This window comes from Nelusetta ayraudi, unplaced genomic scaffold (assembly GCF_046127955.1).
Source record: "Nelusetta ayraudi isolate G7.1 ecotype Tasmania unplaced genomic scaffold, CSIRO-AGI_Nayr_v1 ptg000079l, whole genome shotgun sequence".
NCBI lineage: Eukaryota > Metazoa > Chordata > Actinopteri > Tetraodontiformes > Monacanthidae > Nelusetta > Nelusetta ayraudi.
In genome coordinates, this window is record NW_027466129.1 from 457,048 (window position 1) to 475,000 (window position 17,953).

Here is a 17,953-nt window from a genome sequence, read left to right on the forward strand (position 1 = left end):
TCGAAAAGGTAACAACACTGTCTTTCTTTATAAATTGAATTCATAACTTTATTGTATTAAAAGGTTAATTTGTGAGTTTCTCTCATAGAGGTTTCTAACAGAATTATTATGGAGGAACATTTGTTGTCTATGGATTATTATTTGAAAAAAGTGTAAATAAATGCAGCTTTTATACAGTTCCTGGAGAAATAATCTGATATGCATCATACTGTGTGATGTTGTGGTGGTTCCTAAAGACTTCTCTGCATCCACAGATGAACCCTCCCGAGTCCAGAAAAACACAGCTCTTTGGCAAGGCAGCTGCTCTTGGCCTCACCTGCTGCCTCCTGGTCTTCTTGCTGTATTTTGATTCTGAAGCGCCCAGTTGTTCAACAATGACAACCGCACAAAACCACATGGAATATGTTGAAGATGTCAAGGAGGTGGAAAAGCCTGTAGTCCTGGTCTGGTTCTGGCCCCTGGGCGTGAAGTTTGACTTTAAATCAGATCTAACATCCCCGTGACCCTGAGCCCCGGAAGAAGCAGGAATGGAAGATGAATGAATGAATAGATCTAACATTTCCAGGGCAATTTAAAGAAAAGCAGGGATACTCCAATAAATGGGATCAGCTTCCTGAATAGACCAGAAATGTATTCAAAAACATTCTTAAAACACTCAAAGGTATTGAAGGGGGCTTAAAATAGATGCTAAAAGATGCAGGTGTTTAAAAAAAAAAAAAGAAGAAGAAGAGAAAAGCACATATGTAATGCCCACTAATGTGTGCTCACATTTGTGGGTGCATTTTTAATTGAATATGCACCTTTAGTTTTAGTTTGTAACTTTATTTTGTTCTGAAAGAAATCTAAACTAGTCTCACACGATAGGTTTCACATGTTCGTGTAGTCGCGGTTCTCCAGCCAGTAGGAGGCACTGTGAGGCTGTGGTTTACCTGCCGTCCCAAGCTGATCATGCTAATAGCTGCATGACCCAGGGAAGGGAAAGCTGCGTCTCCAGTGTCATCCTTTTCTCTTCGTCTTTTCAGGTACAAAATAATCTCACAACTCAGTGAAAGTTATTCAATAAACTTGTAAATGTTCCCGAAATAACCTAGGTTAAGGCACTGTTTAGTTCAAATGAACGGTTTAAGTGTTTAATTTGATGCACGTGGTGGCACACTTGGATTCTAGTGGCAGTCCGTTATTGATGTTAGCATGTCCACATTTATTTAATGTGGGGATGTGTCTAGTTACATGTTTCTGTGAAGAAGAAGTCAAATACAACTCAAATACAATTATGTATGACAACAACAACATCGTTCGTATATCGTACGTCAGCAACTACGGGTACTTGAAAGGTGCAAACACCTAATCTGAGGCCGAGGCGTTCTTTCCCTGTAGGCGAGCAGGAAGAACATACCTGTCCCGACTTAATTGTCAATAAAGTTCTGGTTTGGTTCTCCCTCACACGCGCAGACACACAGTCAGACAGAGTAAATGGTCCAAAATATGAAGTCAAAAAACTGCCAGGCTTGACATTCATACCTCAGTCACCTCAGTCTGTATTCCACTTTTCTGTGAACCAGCCAAGGTACTTTGACTCTCAAGAGAATTTATATGCACTGAGATGATCTCTGTGCACTCAGATGACTTGTCCAGACATGTTTGCCTTCTCCCCCACTATTTAGCCATGTCATAAATTTAGTGCCATGTTCCTTCGATTCCAGTTTGATTGGTTAAAAGACAGTCACAAGCTGATTCTTGTACCAGTGGCAGCTTCTTCATCAAACAGTTTATGTGTTTAAGGATTTTCGGAGGAGCAGAAATTGGAAGAGGCCATTTTAGAGAAATCAGCACAGGGTTCACATGACAAACCTGAGGTATACCAAAAACACAGGATTTTTTTTTTTAAATGAAACCCTTTCCCCTGTGGCTTCCTAACAATGTGAGCATTTCATCCGTTGTCTCTGATGGTTTCTGCCAGTGCAATCAGTCTAGAGCAGGGTTGTCAAACGCAAATACAGAGAGGGCCAAATAAAAAAAAATGGTACAAGTGGAGGGCCAGACTGGTTCAGCGTTTATTGAAAACTTATTGAAATTATTGCACATATTGAATCTGGACCTATCACAGCCTATATAACGTTGCTATTTGGTGTTGCCTATGAATCATTTAGGGTTGCAACTCATGATTATTTTTGTAGTCGACTAATCTATCAATTATTTTTTCAATTAGTCGATTAGTCACGATTATCTTCTTTATTTTCACCGCCGATTTTGGACTTCTGTTTAACCCAACTTGCTTAAATCTTCACACCTGTGGTATGCTGTTGTACTCTGACAGCATGAGCTTTTAAACAAATATATCAAAATAATGACACACAAAGCATTTATCTGTGACATAGTTGTTATATTTTTCAATGTAAAATATCATAGATATTTTAATTGACGATTTAAAGGTTAGATGCAGTGTTTATCACAGTTAAATAGCTTAAAGAGATTTCTTACAACTTAAATATTGACTTAATGTGCCCTAAATAACAAAGTTGATAAGTGGTAAGTGAAAGAGTGTAACAATTCAGTATAAACGCGAGTATTGACAGGGGCTGTAATTCACTAACTACTGCCATAAAGTGGCATTTACCTAAGTGAGCTATCTTTTGCTGGGCGAGCTTGTTCCATGATTTTCCGACGTGCGAAAAAATGTATTTTGTGCTTTCGTCACATGCTGATGCTTAATGAACAGATAGGCATGTCCCTTGCACATCCTACTGATGCAACAGAATTGTCTTTTGTGCATATTGTAACAGTTGGCTCGAAGAGAAGAATGTCTAGGTGAGATAATGCAACGTGAGTGTGTGAATGCAATGCAAGCGCCAGTTAGTTGAGACAGTGAAGTAGAAGATAGAGAAAGAGAAGGTGCCAGGGGGAGAGGTGCCAACAACAGAGAAATGGCCTACCAAGAAGAGGCCTAGGGAGGAAGAGAAAAGCCATTTTATAACAATCCGTCACCAGGTGTGCCCCATCAACAAGTTAGCCCGAGCCAGGCTAGCACGGCCAGTGCACTGACTATTCCAGGTCTGTTTGGGACACAGGTGGCCGTAACAACATCCATATGCGCACATGGCGTGTCCTTTATCTGATCATCGAAATCAAATGTGTCCTCAAGATATTGCACTGCTTTCTCCCAAAATCTGTCTACCAGGCTTTTGAACTTCTCCTGTTGCAGGGGTAAAAGTTTCCTCAGTGTTTGTTTTGCTTTGTTGCTCTAGAATTGGTCTTTGCGTATTGCAATCGGCTGACCTCGCAGATGGTTCATCAGAGTGAACTTCTTGCACTGTCACTCCCTGAGTTTCTAATACAGGTACTACCTGAAAAATTTGAATATCAAGTAAAGGTTGTTTTATTTTGGCAGTTTAACATAAGAGTTTTTTTTTTAAGCTGCAAGACCCGGTCAGCAAAATCCAAAGAAATAAAAACTTGAAATAGATTGATTTGCATATTATTCATTTATATAATATGTCAAATTCACCTTTTAAGTTGAATTGTTTAAACGTTCCTGTCCTCCTGTACAACTTCATTTTGTCCCAACACACCCTATGAAAATGATCACCTTTGAAACCAGATGCATAAGGTGAGCAACAACATTCTGAGAATGTGGACAGCAAACTATTGGATGTCAGCCAGTAATGAAGTCATTATCCCTGCAAGTTCGATGCTAAAGCGAAGGAAGCGAAACTTGGCCAGGTTGAGATTACCACTTCTGATCTGTCCAACAAACCACAAATTTGAGACCTTGTCGATGCATTGTTACAATCTAAACATGTGACTTGGGAATAAAAGACATGAGTGAATAACTTTGTAGTGCCAATTTTGTACTTCCATTACCGTACACGTTTTTCCTACAACCGGTTTTTCCGGATGCCTCAAAATTGTAATGCACAACTTTGAACGATCGTATCTTCAGTTTGGCACTAGACTTTATTGGATGAACAACACAGACAATGGCTCCCTTCTGCAAGGTAAGAACTGCATTATTTTTCATTTTTTCTTTACAAAAATGTATGACCGCAGAGTTTGTTTTAAAAAAAATAAGTTTACTCGTCAGTTTATGTTTTTTCCCAAGAGCCATGTCAAATATTTTCTTTGGTTGGCTATCACTGTCTAGTCTGTAAAGGAGATTTTGGTTGTTGTCGTGGACAACACTTACAAGTTTTGTGGAACCCTGATTTTGTTTCATTTGGGTTCTACAGATGATTTCAACATTTTTTTGGAAAACTGTGGACAACAATGCAGCAACTGCTGGCTTCATTTGCTGTCTTCTTGCTTCTCTTGTGTACATTCTGTGCACACGTCCTGTCTGCGCTCCAACCGAACAACCTAACACTGAATATTTTGAGGAACTCAATGCAGAAAGGCCACTAGTCCTGCTCTGGTTCTGGCCCCATGGCATGAAATTTGACCTCGGAGACTGTGTGAAATTTTTTCAAATTGACAGCTGCGTCCTGACCGACAACAGAACCCTTTATAAGAAATCGCAAGGAGTCATCTTCTTCCATAAGAACATCGGCTGGGATCTGAAAAACATGCCGCAGGATCCACGTCCACCTTTCCAGAAGTGGATCTGGTTCCACGTGGAATCGCCCACAAACACAGCGAGGAAACCGGGGCTGGAGAAGATGTTCAACTTGACCCTGAGCTACAGGAGAGATGCCGACATCACGGTGAGGAACGAAGTCTCCATCAGAGACACAGAGGAGGAGAACTTTATCCTGCCCAAAAAAGACAAATTTGTCTGCTGGATCGTCAGCAACAACTTCCTCTCAACCGGTGAAGGAGCAAGATACGAATACTACCGTCAACTTGTCGAGCATATTGATGTTGATTTAATCAGCCTGCAGTACATGAAAGGCAAATTGATCCATGAGGACTATTACAACTCATTGGCCAGCTGCAAGTTCTACCTGGCATTTGAGAACTCGATCCACAAGGACTACATCACTGAAAAGATCAACGGGCCGCTGTCGTCAGGGACCGTTCCCGTAGTTTTGGGTCCGCCCAGGGAGAACTATGAGCAGTTCTATCCTGCCGACTCTTTCATCCACGTGGAGGATTTCCCTGATTCTGCGTCCCTGGCCAAATACCTGATCCACCTGGGTAAAAACGACACAGCGTACGTGCGCTATTTTGATTGGCGGAGGCAATACGTGGCCACTCGGCAGCTTCTGACGGCCGCCAGTGAATTCACAGAGGCAATATGCCACGCCTGCGACTACATCGGCAGAAACCGATATTATAATGAAATTGACGACCTTTCCAAATGGTACAACTTGTGAAAGGTTTGTTTACGTAGGTAACATAAAAATGTTTGGGCCTTGAAATGGCGGTTTGTAAAACTTGTAATACCTCCTGTGGTTGTGTTGTCAGCGCCATCAACTCAGTCAGTCAGGTTGAAAGAGATCATTATTCTTGTGTCTGGGATTTTGGGATGTTGCGTTTTTGTTGCCTGTTCTAAAATGTTAACTTTTCAACTTTACCGGTGGCTCAGCGGGCCACTGAGGAAGGTTCCTCAGTGGCCCGAAAATCTGAGAAAATCCGAGGAAAACCTTTCACCAGAAATGAAAAGGAAAACTTTTATTTTCCTTTTGTTGAATCTAAATATTTATCTTAATCTGTTTATGGTTATACATTTGTTTTACCATACAGACTTGTGAAGGGTCATATTTAAGGTGCGATTACTTTTATTTTGTCAGGATCTCTTTACACAATCACCTGTCACACCAGTTTAACTGGAGGCTCAGACTCCAGCAGGTTTCTCATGTTCACAGTCGATGGATTCATTCATCCTGACGTGTTCACTTCTGATTTTATTTTTTACTGAATATGAATTCTGTGTGGGAAGATGTTGTAGATTTGATCAAAGTGGAGTATTTGTGACTGTATGGCTGCTCATCAGTCTCATAAATAATTGGATAATTTAAGCAGATTGTTTAAGTACCCATTTATTGATTATTTTATTGATTTCACTGCTTTTCTGTTTGTGTTTAGGAGAAACTCCAATCCTGTCATTGCACACCATCACATGTGTTACAAGAAAATGAATAAATGAAGGAATGAATGAAAGGGAAACTGTAAGATTAAGTTTATTTGGTCATATGTGCACATGTACAATCAGATACACAAAGAAACACACAATGTTAAATGGAAAAAAGAGTAGGCTGAAGCTGAAGCTGAAGCTCACATTTAAGTTGCATTTGTAATTATACACATTTATCATGTGTTTTATATTAAAAGACAAAATGAGGATAAAAATAAAAACCTTTTTTTTTTTTTAAATAATCTTATTTCAATAACCTCCTCTTGTGCCACTGTCTGTAGTACATACATGGGCCAGTAGAGGGAAACAGTTTAACTTGGAAGATTCAAAACAGCTCCAATTACCGAAATGTTTCAATTTCAGTTTTAATCCCATACCACTGTTCAACATATATGTATTATTATATGTATATGTAATCCAGCCCGTGTCGGGAACTGCGCCTCTCTACGCCCGGAGATTCTGCGTTGTGTGTTTGTATGGTTGGATGTTTCGGTGGGGTAGAAGAGGGACGAGTCGGACACCGGTTGTTCGTTTTCAGGCTCGGACCACACTGTTTATTTCTCCGCACTTGATTCCTTTCGGTATCACAAAGAACACTAATATTAAAAAACAAATAAACAACAGCAACGAAACATCTAATGCATGCCTACAGCACCGAAACAGCTGCAGCCAGGCCTGAAGCTAATGAGCGGTTGCGACCGACATAATACAGTTTAGACTCATCACCCAGCACCATTTACGCTGCTTACCTTTCGGTATCACAAAGAACACTACTATTAAAATGGCGCTGGGGCAGGAACACACCTAGAACTATGGTGGCCTGTCCGGACAAAGGCCCAGACCCACTAGACCCAAGGACGAAGAGGAACAACAACAATATCAGGGCGCCCTCTCTTGGCTTCGTTAGGCCACTGCCCTACATCTACATACATTTTAGCTGATCTCACTCTCTCCCCTGTAGTGATTTTTTTCCCTCGTCCCTTTCTTTTCCTTCTAAGAATGTACAGAATGACAATGAGGTATACAATGTGGGCCGGTGCAACACGTTTTTCCGGGTTGTTGCTGTTCTGTTCCATCCTTTAACATTTTCACTCATCTTCTGTACGCTGCCTGTCGTCTATCCAATTGGAAGGTAAGAAGTGAATCTATTTCTAAACGTTTCGACCTGCTCCGTGTGCCTCGTTAGAAATCCCACTGCGACACACAGTACTGTGCGTGTCATGAGGTTCCGCCTTTGATTTATTTGTATTTTTTCACCACCAACACCCATACTTGACTGCTAACAAGCCCCGGACAGCCGTGGCCTCTGATCCCCTTAACTGTCCGACGCCGCCACGAATCGGCGTGGCATGGATTTGCTGCTCGGTGCCGCCGGGACAATGGAACACAATTATCAGCGACAGAAAGCCCACAGCTCTTTTATTTTTCACATCTACGGAAAGTTGGGGAATTGATTTGATCGGCCCTTAATATGTTTTCTTTCTTAGCTGCAGCATTTCAATCAATAAAAGGATTGTGACGTCGCCCGGTATGGTGCAACCGGGGCCCCACCCTGGAGCCAGGCCCGGGGTTGGGGCTCGCATGCGAGCGCCTGGTGGCCGGGCCTTTGCCCACGGGGCCCGGCCGGGCCCAGCCCGAACGAGCGACGTGGGTCCTACCTCCTGTGGGCTCACCACCCGCAGAGGAAGCCGTAGGGGTCGGGTACAGTGTGGTTCGGGCAGCGGTCCTCGGAAGCAGCCTCTGGCTCTATGGACATGTAATGTCGCCTCGCTGGGGTGGAAGGAGCTCGAGCTGGTGCAGGAGGTTGAGAGGTACTGGCTAGATATAGTCTGGAACCCAGCTCCTTGAAAGGGGCTGGACTCCCCATTTTTCTGGCGTTGCCCGCGGTGAGCGGCAGCGGGCTGGGGTGGGCGTGCTTATTGCCCCACAGCTTAGCCATCACGTGTTGGAGTTTACCCCGGTGAACGAGAGGGTCGCGTCCCTGCGCCTTCGGGTTGGGGACTCTCACTGTCATTTCGGCCTATGGCCCGAATGGCAGTGCAGAGTACCCGGCCTTCTTGGAGTGCTTGGGAGGGGTGCTGGATGTTGCTCCGACTGGGAACTCTGTTGTTCTGCTGGGGGACTTCAACGCTCATGTGGGCAGCGGCAGTGTGTCCTGGAGAGGCTTGATTGGGAGGAACGGCCTCCCTGATCTGAACCCGAATGGTGTTTTGTTGCTGGACTTCTGTGCTAGTCACAGTTTGTCCATGACAAACACCATGTTCAAGCACAGGGGTGTCCACCGGTGCACTTGGCATCAGGATGTCCTGGGGCGGAGGTCAATGATCGACTTTGTTGTCGCGTCGTCTGACCTCCGTCCCTGTGTCTTGGACACCCGGGTGAAGAGAGGGGCTGAGCTGTCAACTGATCACTACCTGGTGGTGACCTCTATCCACTGGTGGGGGAGGAGACTGGAAAGACCCGGCAGGCCCAAATGTATTGAGAGGGTCTGTTGGGAACGTCTGGTTGAGCCCTCTGTCAGCACGGTTTTCAACTCCCACCTCCGGGAGAGCTTCTCCCAGATCCTGGGGGAGGTCGGAGAGATTGAGTCCGAATGGACCATGTTCTCCGCCTCTATTGTTAACACAGCTGCTCGTAGTTGTCTCCGTAAGGTCTCCGATGCCTGTCGTGGCGGTAACCCCCGAACCCGGTGGTGGACACCGGAAGTAAAGGATGCCGTCAAGCTGAAGAAGGAGTCCTATCGAGCCATGTTGGCTCGTGGTACCCCGGAAGCAGCTGATGGGTACCGGTGACAGTGCCTCTGGACTGGCAGACCGGGGTCGTGGTTCCTCTTTTTAAAAAGGGGGACCGGAGGGTGTGCTCTAATTGTAGAGGGTTCACACTCCTCAGCCTCCCCGGTAAAGTCTATTCCAGGGTGCTGGAGAGGAGGATACGACCGATTGTCGAACCTCAGATTCAGGAGGAACAGTGCGGGTTCCGTCCGGGTCGTGGAACACTGGACCAGCTCCATACTCTCCGTCGGGTGCTCGAGGGTTCATGGGAGTTCACCCAACCAGTCTACATGTGCTTTGTGGATCTGGAGAAGGCGTTCGACCGTGTCCCTCTGGGATGAGAATCAGCACCTCCAAGTCCGAGGCCACGGTTCTCGACCGGAAAAAGGTGGTTTGTCCTCTCCGGTTCGGTGGGGAGATCCTGCCTCAGGTGGAGGAGTTCAAGTATCTTGGGGTCTTGTTCACGAGTAAGGGGAGGATGGAGCGTGAGATCGACAGGCGGATCGGTGCAGCATCTGCAGGGATGCGGTCGCTGTACCGGTCCGTCGTGGTGAAGAAGGAGCTAAGCCGAAAGGCGAGGCTCTCGATTTACCGGTCGATCTACGTTCCCACCCTCACCTATGGTCACAAGATTTGGGTAGTGACCGAAAGAACAAGATCGCGAATACAAGCGGCCGAAATGAGTTTCCTCCGCAGGGTGGCTGGGCGTACCCTGAGGGATAGGGTGAGAAGCTCGGCCACCCGGGAGGAGCTCGGAGTAGAGCCGCTGCTCCTCCGCATCGAGAGGGGCCAGCTGAGGTAGCTCGGGCATCTGTTCCGGATGCCTCCTGGACGCCTCCCTGGGCAGGTGTTCCGGGCATGTCCCACCGGGAGGAGGCCTCGGGGAAGACCCAGGACACGCTGGAGGGACTATGTCTCCTGGGAACACCTTGGGGTCCCACCGGATGAGCTCGAGGAGGTGACTGGGGCCAGGAAGGTCTGGGCATCTCTGCTGAGGCTGCTGCCCCCGCGACCCGACCCTGGATAATGCGGCAGAAGAAGAAGCATTTTTTTTTTCTTGCCGAACTTAAAATGTAGTGAGGCAGAAAGTTCTTTAGGAAAGCAATGTTGAAGACACTCTGATCTTATAACATAGTTTTTCCAACCAACACTTATGGATGTATATGGATTTATTTATTTATGTTTATTTATTTATTCATGGCCAACTGGCAGTACCCTTACAGGGAGCAATGAGCCCACCTGTTGTGCACTGAGCCATTGCATCGTAATTTCTTTTGTTATGCAAATGTTAAGGACACATCTCTGCTTTCTGTCTATGCCTGTATTTCTGTCTGTGTTTATCTTCTGACATGTCTTCTTAATAACCATTGACATGTCAATTAAGATTAATTAAGTTGCCGGTACTCCTTATAGTTTGCCTTCGTACATTTCCTGGAACCTAGTCAGCAAGTGTTCTCTTCTTTGCATTGATACAAAGGCCAAAGCGACCGGTTTTTATAGTTCCTCCACATACACAAAAGGCAGACCTTTTGTTTAAAATTGTCACTTGAGTCATTGCTACTTAAAAGAAACCTTCTTCTACGATGATATTAGAATGGTAACTAAGTACCAATAATTTACTATTTTTCGACCTTTGCTACTTCCAGGGGCCAAGGACTAGAATTCTCTCTGCTCCTGTCCTGGTCCCTTTTTGGAGAAAAAAGATAATTGTTTACAAAAAGAGGTTTACCATCTGATTAAAACAAGGTACAAGGTGAATCCAGTCAATGTTGTGTTTGTGTGTCTGTCATGGTCATTCATACAAACAGACAGCAGTTACAGGATGTCAAAAGCAGAGATGTGGGGAATTGTGCACAATCATCTGACATTTAATCTTGCTGTGTTGATGTGTAGTCTTGATGTTTGTGACTTTGTAATGATTTATTTCTTTTCTCACAGATGGGTTTGGTGAATTCCAGGAAAACATCAATCTTCGTTTACCCGGCTGCTTTGGCGATCCTGGTCTTGATCATCTCGTTTATCCTGTTCATGGCGTCTGCACTGCCTGGATGTCCAACAATAACAGCCACGACTCATCAGGACGAGGAGGAGGAGTTCTATGAAGACATGAATCTGAAAGACAAGCCCATCCTGCTGCTCTGGTACTGGCCCCTCGACATCAAGTTCGATTTCCAAATTTGTAAGGACTATTTCAAAGTGGACAGCTGCCAGCTGACGGCCGACAGGTCTCTCTACAGCAAAGCGGAAGGACTCGTCTTCTACCATAAAAACATTGAACTCAACAGCCTGCCAAAGGATCCGCGTCCGCCTTTTCAGAAGTGGATTTGGTTTAATGTGGAATCGCCAAGAAACACGGCTAGGAAGCCAGGCCTGGAGAGAATGTTCAACCTGACACTGAGCTACAGGAGAGACGCAGACATCACAGTTAGGTTCGAGGTCACTATCAGGGATGAGGAGAAGGACGACTTTGTCCTGCCCAAGAAGGACAAGCTGGTCTGCTGGATTGTCAGCAATGACATGGGATGGACCGGAGCGGGAACCAGGGAAAAGTACTACCGCGAACTGTCCCCGCACATCAACATCAACAGGTTCGGCCGTGCCCTCGGAGGGAAGTTTCTAGATTTCAACCAGTACTACACCACCCTGGCCAGCTGCAAGTTCTACTTGTCGTTTGAGAACTCCATCCACAGGGACTACATCACTGAGAAGATCAACGGGCCCCTCACGTCCGGGGCAGTTCCCATAGTCCTAGGCACGTCCAGGGAGAACTACGAGGAGTTCTACCCCGCCGACTCCTTCATCCACATCAACGACTTCCCCGATGCCAAGTCCCTGGCAGACTACCTGCACTACCTGGACAATAACCACGCGGCCTACATGCGCTACTTCGAGTGGCGGAAGCACTACGTGGCGACGCCGCATCTCTTGTCGACTGAAAAAGAGTTTATTCACCCTGTGTGCCTGGCCTGCGACCACATCGCCAAGGAGAGGCATTATAGTGGACCAGGTGATATTTATGAGTGGTATCATGAAGGTAAATAAAAGAAGACATTTCATTTGGCTGTCATTCTCCTGTTCGGCAACAGAACCCTCTACAACAAATCAAAAGGAGTCATCTTCTACCATAAGAACATTGACTGGGATTTGAAAAACATGCCGCAGGATCCTTGTCCGCATTTCCAGAAGTGGATATGGTTCAACATGGAATTGCTGACAAACACTTGCGAGGAAACCGGGGCTGGAAAATATGTCATGTAACATCACGGTGAGGAATGAAGTCTCCATCAGAGACACGAAGGAGGAGAACTTTGCCTTGCCCAAAAAAGAAATAATTTTCTGCTGGTTCGTCGGCAACAACTTTCTCTCACCCGGTGAAGGAGCAAGATTCGAATACTACTGTCAACTTGTCAAGCATATTGATGGCAATTTAAGCAGCATATGGCCACAGTGAATTCACTGAGGTTGTCTGGCACACCTCTAACGATATCGACATTGATTTCATCAATTATGATGAAATTGGCGACCTCTCCAAATGGAGAGGTTCTTTCACGCAGGTAACTCAAAAGGTTTGGGCTTTATTTGGCGGTGGGGAACATTGTTAACACCTGCTGTAGTTGTTTCATCACATCAGCGTCATGAAGTCAGTCTGTCAGGTTCAAAGAGATCATTATTCTTTTGTCTAGAATCTTGCCATGTTGTTTTTTTTTTTAAATGGTTGCCTGCTCTAAAATGTTAACTTTTCAACTTTACTGGTGGCTCAGCGGGCCACTGAGGAACCTTCCTCAGTGCTTTGCTTTCTTTTGAAGTGTCTTTCTGATATAGCTCAGAGAAAGTGGTTGGAAAAGGGAAGGCGAAACTTGGATGACAATGCACCAAAAACATTTGTCTCTTGACTCTTTTTAAATATTGTCTTGGCAATCCGGCTGCCATGGAAGAGTAAGAGTAATGCAAGTATTGAGAAAGGCTTTGTCAAAGTGAAGAAGCTCAGAAATAAATTTCATTTGTTTTGTTTTTTTAAGTTTAATGATTGTCAATTTAGGCAGCTAAATTAATACTAAATGTTTGGAACATAATTTTCTGATGGCCTCCTCAGATCTGACCACTTCTTGGGCAAATGTGAAGTCTCTCTTGGAAATTAAAATGTTTAGAAAAGTCAAAAAGGTGTCAAATTGTTCCTTTGATCACCAGATGCTAAAACAAAAAAGAGAAAATCTGAGGAAAACCTTTCACCAGAAATGAAAAGGAAAACTTTTATTTTCCTTTTGTTGAATCTAAATATTTATCTTAATCTGTTTATGGTTATGCATTTGTTTTACCATACAGACTTGTGAAGGGTCATATTTAAGGTGCGATTACTTTTATTTTGTCAGGATCTCTTTACACAATCACCTGTCACACCAGTTTAACTGGAGGCTCAGACTCCAGCAGGTTTCTCGTGTTCACAGTCGATGGATTCATTCATCCTGACGTGTTCACTTCTGATTTTATTTTTTACTGAATATGAATTCTGTGTGGGAAGATGTTGTAGATTTGATCAAAGTGGAGTATTTGTGACTGTATGGCTGCTCATCAGTCTCATAAATAATTGGATAATTTAAGCAGATTGTTTAAGTACCCATTTATTGATTATTTTATTGATTTCACTGCTTTTCTGTTTGTGTTTAGGAGAAACTCCAATCCTGTCATTGCACACCATCACATGTGTTACAAGAAAATGAATAAATGAAGGAATGAATGAAAGGGAAACTGTAAGATTAAGTTTATTTGGTCATATGTGCACATGTACAATCAGATACACAAAGAAACACACAATGTTAAATGGAAAAAAGAGTAGGCTGAAGCTGAAGCTCACATTTAAGTTGCATTTGTAATTATACACATTTATCATGTGTTTTATATTAAAAGACAAAATGAGGATAAAAATAAAACCCCCTTTTTTTTTCTTTTCTTTTTTTTCGTAATTTTATTTCAATAACCTCCTCTTGTGCCACTGTCTGTAGTACATACATGGGCCAGTCGATGGAAACATTTTAACTTGGAAGATTCAAAACAGCTCCAATTACCGAAATGTTTCAATTTCTGTTTTAATCCCATACCACTGTTCAACATATATGTATTATTATGTGTATACATACATTTTAGCTGATCTCACTCTCTCCCCTGTAGTGATTTTTTCCCCTCCCTCGTCCCTGGTTAGTGTTGCCACCCGTCCCGTTTTTCCCAGAATTGTTCTCTTTTTTCACCATCTGTCCCGGGAAAAATAAAATCTCCCCCCCAGGGTGTGCCGGATTTGAAACTCTAAGAGGTGGCAACCCTATCTCTGGGACCTTTCTTTTCCTTCTAAGAATGTGCAGAATGACAATGAGGTATACAATGTGGGCCGGTGCAACACGTTTTTCCGGGTTGTTGCTGTTCTGTTCCATCCTTTAACATTTTCACTCATCTTCTGTACGCTGCCTGTCGTCTATCCAATTGGAAGGTAAGAAGTGAATCTATTTCTAAACGTTTCGACCTGCTCCGTGTGCCTCGTTAGAAATCCCACTGCGACACACAGTACTGTGCGTGTCATGAGGTTCCGCCGTTGATTTATTTGTATTTTTTCACCACCAACACCCATACTTGACTGCTAACAAGCCCCGGACAGCCGTGGCCTCTGATCCCCTTAACTGTCCGACGCCGCCACGAATCGGCGTGGCATGGATTTGCTGCTCGGTGCCGCCGGGACAATGGAACACAATTATCAGCGACAGAAAGCCCACAGCTCTTTTATTTTTCACATCTACGGAAAGTTGGGGAATTGATTTGATCGGCCCTTAATATGTTTTCTTTCTTAGCTGCAGCATTTTTATTTTATTTATTTATTTATTTTTTGTCTTGCCGAACTTATGAATGTAGTGAGGCGCAAAGTTCTTTAGAAAAGCACTGTTGAAGACACTCTGATCTTATAACATAGTTTTTCCAACCAACACTTATGGATGTATATGGATTTATTTATTTATGTTTATTTATTCATGTTTATTTATTTATTAATAATATGTTTATTTTCTGACATGTCTTCCTAATAACCATTGACATGTCAATTAAGATTAATTAAGTTGCAGATCACATAGTTTTTCCAACCAACACTTATGGATGTATATGGATTTATTAATTTATGTTTATTTATTTATTCATGGCCAACTGGCAGTACCCTTACAGGGAGCAATGAGCCCACCTGTTGTGCACTGAGCCATTGCATCGTAATTTCTTTTGTTATGCAAATGTTAAGGACACATCTCTGCTTTCTGTCTATGCCTGTATTTCTGTCTGTGTTTATCTTCTGACATGTCTTCTTAATAACCATTGACATGTCAATTAAGATTAATTAAGTTGCCGGTACTCCTTATAGTTTGCCTTCGTACATTTCCTGGAACCTAGTCAGCAAGTGTTCTCTTCTTTGCATTGATACAAAGGCCAAAGCGACCGGTTTTTATAGTTCCTCCACATACACAAAAGGCAGACCTTTTGTTTAAAATTGTCACTTGAGTCATTGCTACTTAAAAGAAACCTTCTTCTACGATGATATTAGAATGGTAACTAAGTACCAATAATTTACTATTTTTCGACCTTTGCTACTTCCAGGGGCCAAGGACTAGAATTCTCTCTGCTCCTCTCCTGGTCCCTTTTTGGGGAAAAAAGATAATTGTTTACAAAAAGAGGTTTACCATCTGATTAAAACAAGGTACAAGGTGAATCCAGTCAATGTTGTGTTTGTGTGTCTGTCATGGTCATTCATACAAACAGACAGCAGTTACAGGATGTCAAAAGCAGAGATGTGGGGAATTGTGCACAATCATCTGACATTTAGTCTTGCTGTGTTGATGTGTAGTCTTGATGTTTGTGACTTTGTAATGATTTATTTCTTTTCTCACAGATGGGTTTGGTGAATTCCAGGAAAACATCAATCTTCGTTTACCCGGCTGCTTTGGCGATCCTGGTCTTGATCATCTCGTTTATCCTGTTCATGGCGTCTGCACTGCCTGGATGTCCAACAATAACAGCCACGACTCATCAGGACGAGGAGGAGGAGTTCTATGAAGACATGAATCTGAAAGACAAGCCCATCCTGCTGCTCTGGTACTGGCCCCTCGACATCAAGTTCGATTTCCAAATTTGTAAGGACTATTTCAAAGTGGACAGCTGCCAGCTGACGGCCAACAGGTCTCTCTACAGCAAAGCGGAAGGACTCGTCTTCTACCATAAAAACATTGAACTCAACAGCCTGCCAAAGGATCCGCGTCCGCCTTTTCAGAAGTGGATTTGGTTTAATGTGGAATCGCCAAGAAACACGGCTAGGAAGCCAGGCCTGGAGAGAATGTTCAACCTGACACTGAGCTACAGGAGAGACGCAGACATCACAGTTAGGTTCGAGGTCACTATCAGGGATGAGGAGAAGGACGACTTTGTCCTGCCCAAGAAGGACAAGCTGGTCTGCTGGATTGTCAGCAATGACATGGGATGGACCGGAGCGGGAACCAGGGAAAAGTACTACCGCGAACTGTCCCCGCACATCAACGTCATCAGGTTCGGCCGTGCCCTCGGAGGGAAGTTTCTAGATTTCAACCAGTACTACACCACCCTGGCCAGCTGCAAGTTCTACTTGTCGTTTGAGAACTCCATCCACAGGGACTACATCACTGAGAAGATCAACGGGCCCCTCACGTCCGGGGCAGTTCCCGTAGTCCTAGGCACGTCCAGGGAGAACTACGAGGAGTTCTACCCCGCCGACTCCTTCATCCACATCAACGACTTCCCCGATGCCAAGTCCCTGGCAGACTACCTGCACTACCTGGACAATAACCACGCGGCCTACATGCGCTACTTCGAGTGGCGGAAGCACTACGTGGCGACGCCGCATCTCTTGTCGACTGAAAAAGAGTTTATTCACCCTGTGTGCCTGGCCTGCGACCACATCGCCAAGGAGAGGCATTATAGTGGACCAGGTGATATTTATGAGTGGTATCATGAAGGTAAATAAAAGAAGACATTTCATTTGGCTGTCATTCTCCTGTTCGGCAACAGAACCCTCTACAACAAATCAAAAGGAGTCATCTTCTACCATAAGAACATTGACTGGGATTTGAAAAACATGCCGCAGGATCCTTGTCCGCATTTCCAGAAGTGGATATGGTTCAACATGGAATTGCTGACAAACACTTGCGAGGAAACCGGGGCTGGAAAATATGTCATGTAACATCACGGTGAGGAATGAAGTCTCCATCAGAGACACGAAGGAGGAGAACTTTGCCTTGCCCAAAAAAGAAATAATTTTCTGCTGGTTCGTCGGCAACAACTTTCTCTCAGCCGGTGAAGGAGCAAGATTCGAATACTACTGTCAACTTGTCAAGCATATTGATGGCAATTTAAGCAGCATATGGCCACAGTGAATTCACTGAGGTTGTCTGGCACGCCTCTAACGATATCGACATTGATTTCATCAATTATGATGAAATTGGCGACCTCTCCAAATGGTAGAACTTGTGAAAGGTTCTTTCACGCAGGTAACACAAAAGGTTTGGGCTTTATTTGGCGGTGGGGAACATTGTTAACACCTGCTGTAGTTGTTTCATCACATCAGCGTCATCAAGTCAGTCTGTCAAGTTGAAAGAGATCATTATTCTTTTGTTTGGGATTTTGGGATGTTGTTTTTTTTTAAATGGTTGCCTGTTCTAAAATATCTATTTATATATATATATATATATATATATATATATATATATATATATATATATATATATATATATATATATATATATATAAATATATATATATATATATATATATATATATATATATATATATATATATATATATATATATACATATATATATATATATATATATATATATATATATATATATATATATGTATATATATATATATACATATACATATATATGTGTGTGTGTGTGTGTGTGTGTGTGTGTGTGTGTGTGTGTGTGTGTGTGTGTGTATATAACCAAGAGAAAGTGGTTGGAAAAGGGAAGGCAAAGCTTGGACAACAATGAACGAAAAGCCATGCGAGGTTACAGTGTCAAGGAAGATATCAAAGTGCAATAATCTCAGAAATAA

The 17,953-nt window shown here is 43.5% G+C and overlaps 3 protein-coding genes across 3 annotated transcripts; all 3 read left to right on the forward strand.

Annotated features, from left to right (window-relative positions):
• Window positions 1–3,700: 3,700 nt before the first annotated feature.
• On the forward strand, window positions 3,701–6,263 carry LOC142900096 (4-galactosyl-N-acetylglucosaminide 3-alpha-L-fucosyltransferase 9-like). The gene is made up of 2 exons (XM_076044132.1): window positions 3,701–3,995; window positions 4,227–6,263. Exons 1-2 carry the CDS (start codon window positions 3,978–3,980, stop codon window positions 5,307–5,309), a joined length of 1,101 nt encoding a protein of 366 aa, XP_075900247.1. The 5' UTR covers window positions 3,701–3,977; the 3' UTR covers window positions 5,310–6,263.
• A 4,456-nt stretch (window positions 6,264–10,719) lies between these two features.
• Window positions 10,720–12,108, forward strand: LOC142900111 (4-galactosyl-N-acetylglucosaminide 3-alpha-L-fucosyltransferase 9-like). The gene has a single exon (XM_076044167.1). The coding sequence runs from the start codon at window positions 10,780–10,782 to the stop codon at window positions 11,881–11,883; it is 1,104 nt and encodes a 367-aa protein (XP_075900282.1). The 5' UTR covers window positions 10,720–10,779; the 3' UTR covers window positions 11,884–12,108.
• Window positions 12,109–15,672: 3,564 nt separating this feature from the next.
• On the forward strand, window positions 15,673–17,083 carry LOC142900113 (4-galactosyl-N-acetylglucosaminide 3-alpha-L-fucosyltransferase 9-like). Its single transcript, XM_076044169.1, has one exon. It carries the CDS (start codon window positions 15,755–15,757, stop codon window positions 16,856–16,858), a length of 1,104 nt encoding a protein of 367 aa, XP_075900284.1. The 5' UTR covers window positions 15,673–15,754; the 3' UTR covers window positions 16,859–17,083.
• The last annotated feature ends 870 nt before the right edge of the window (window positions 17,084–17,953 follow it).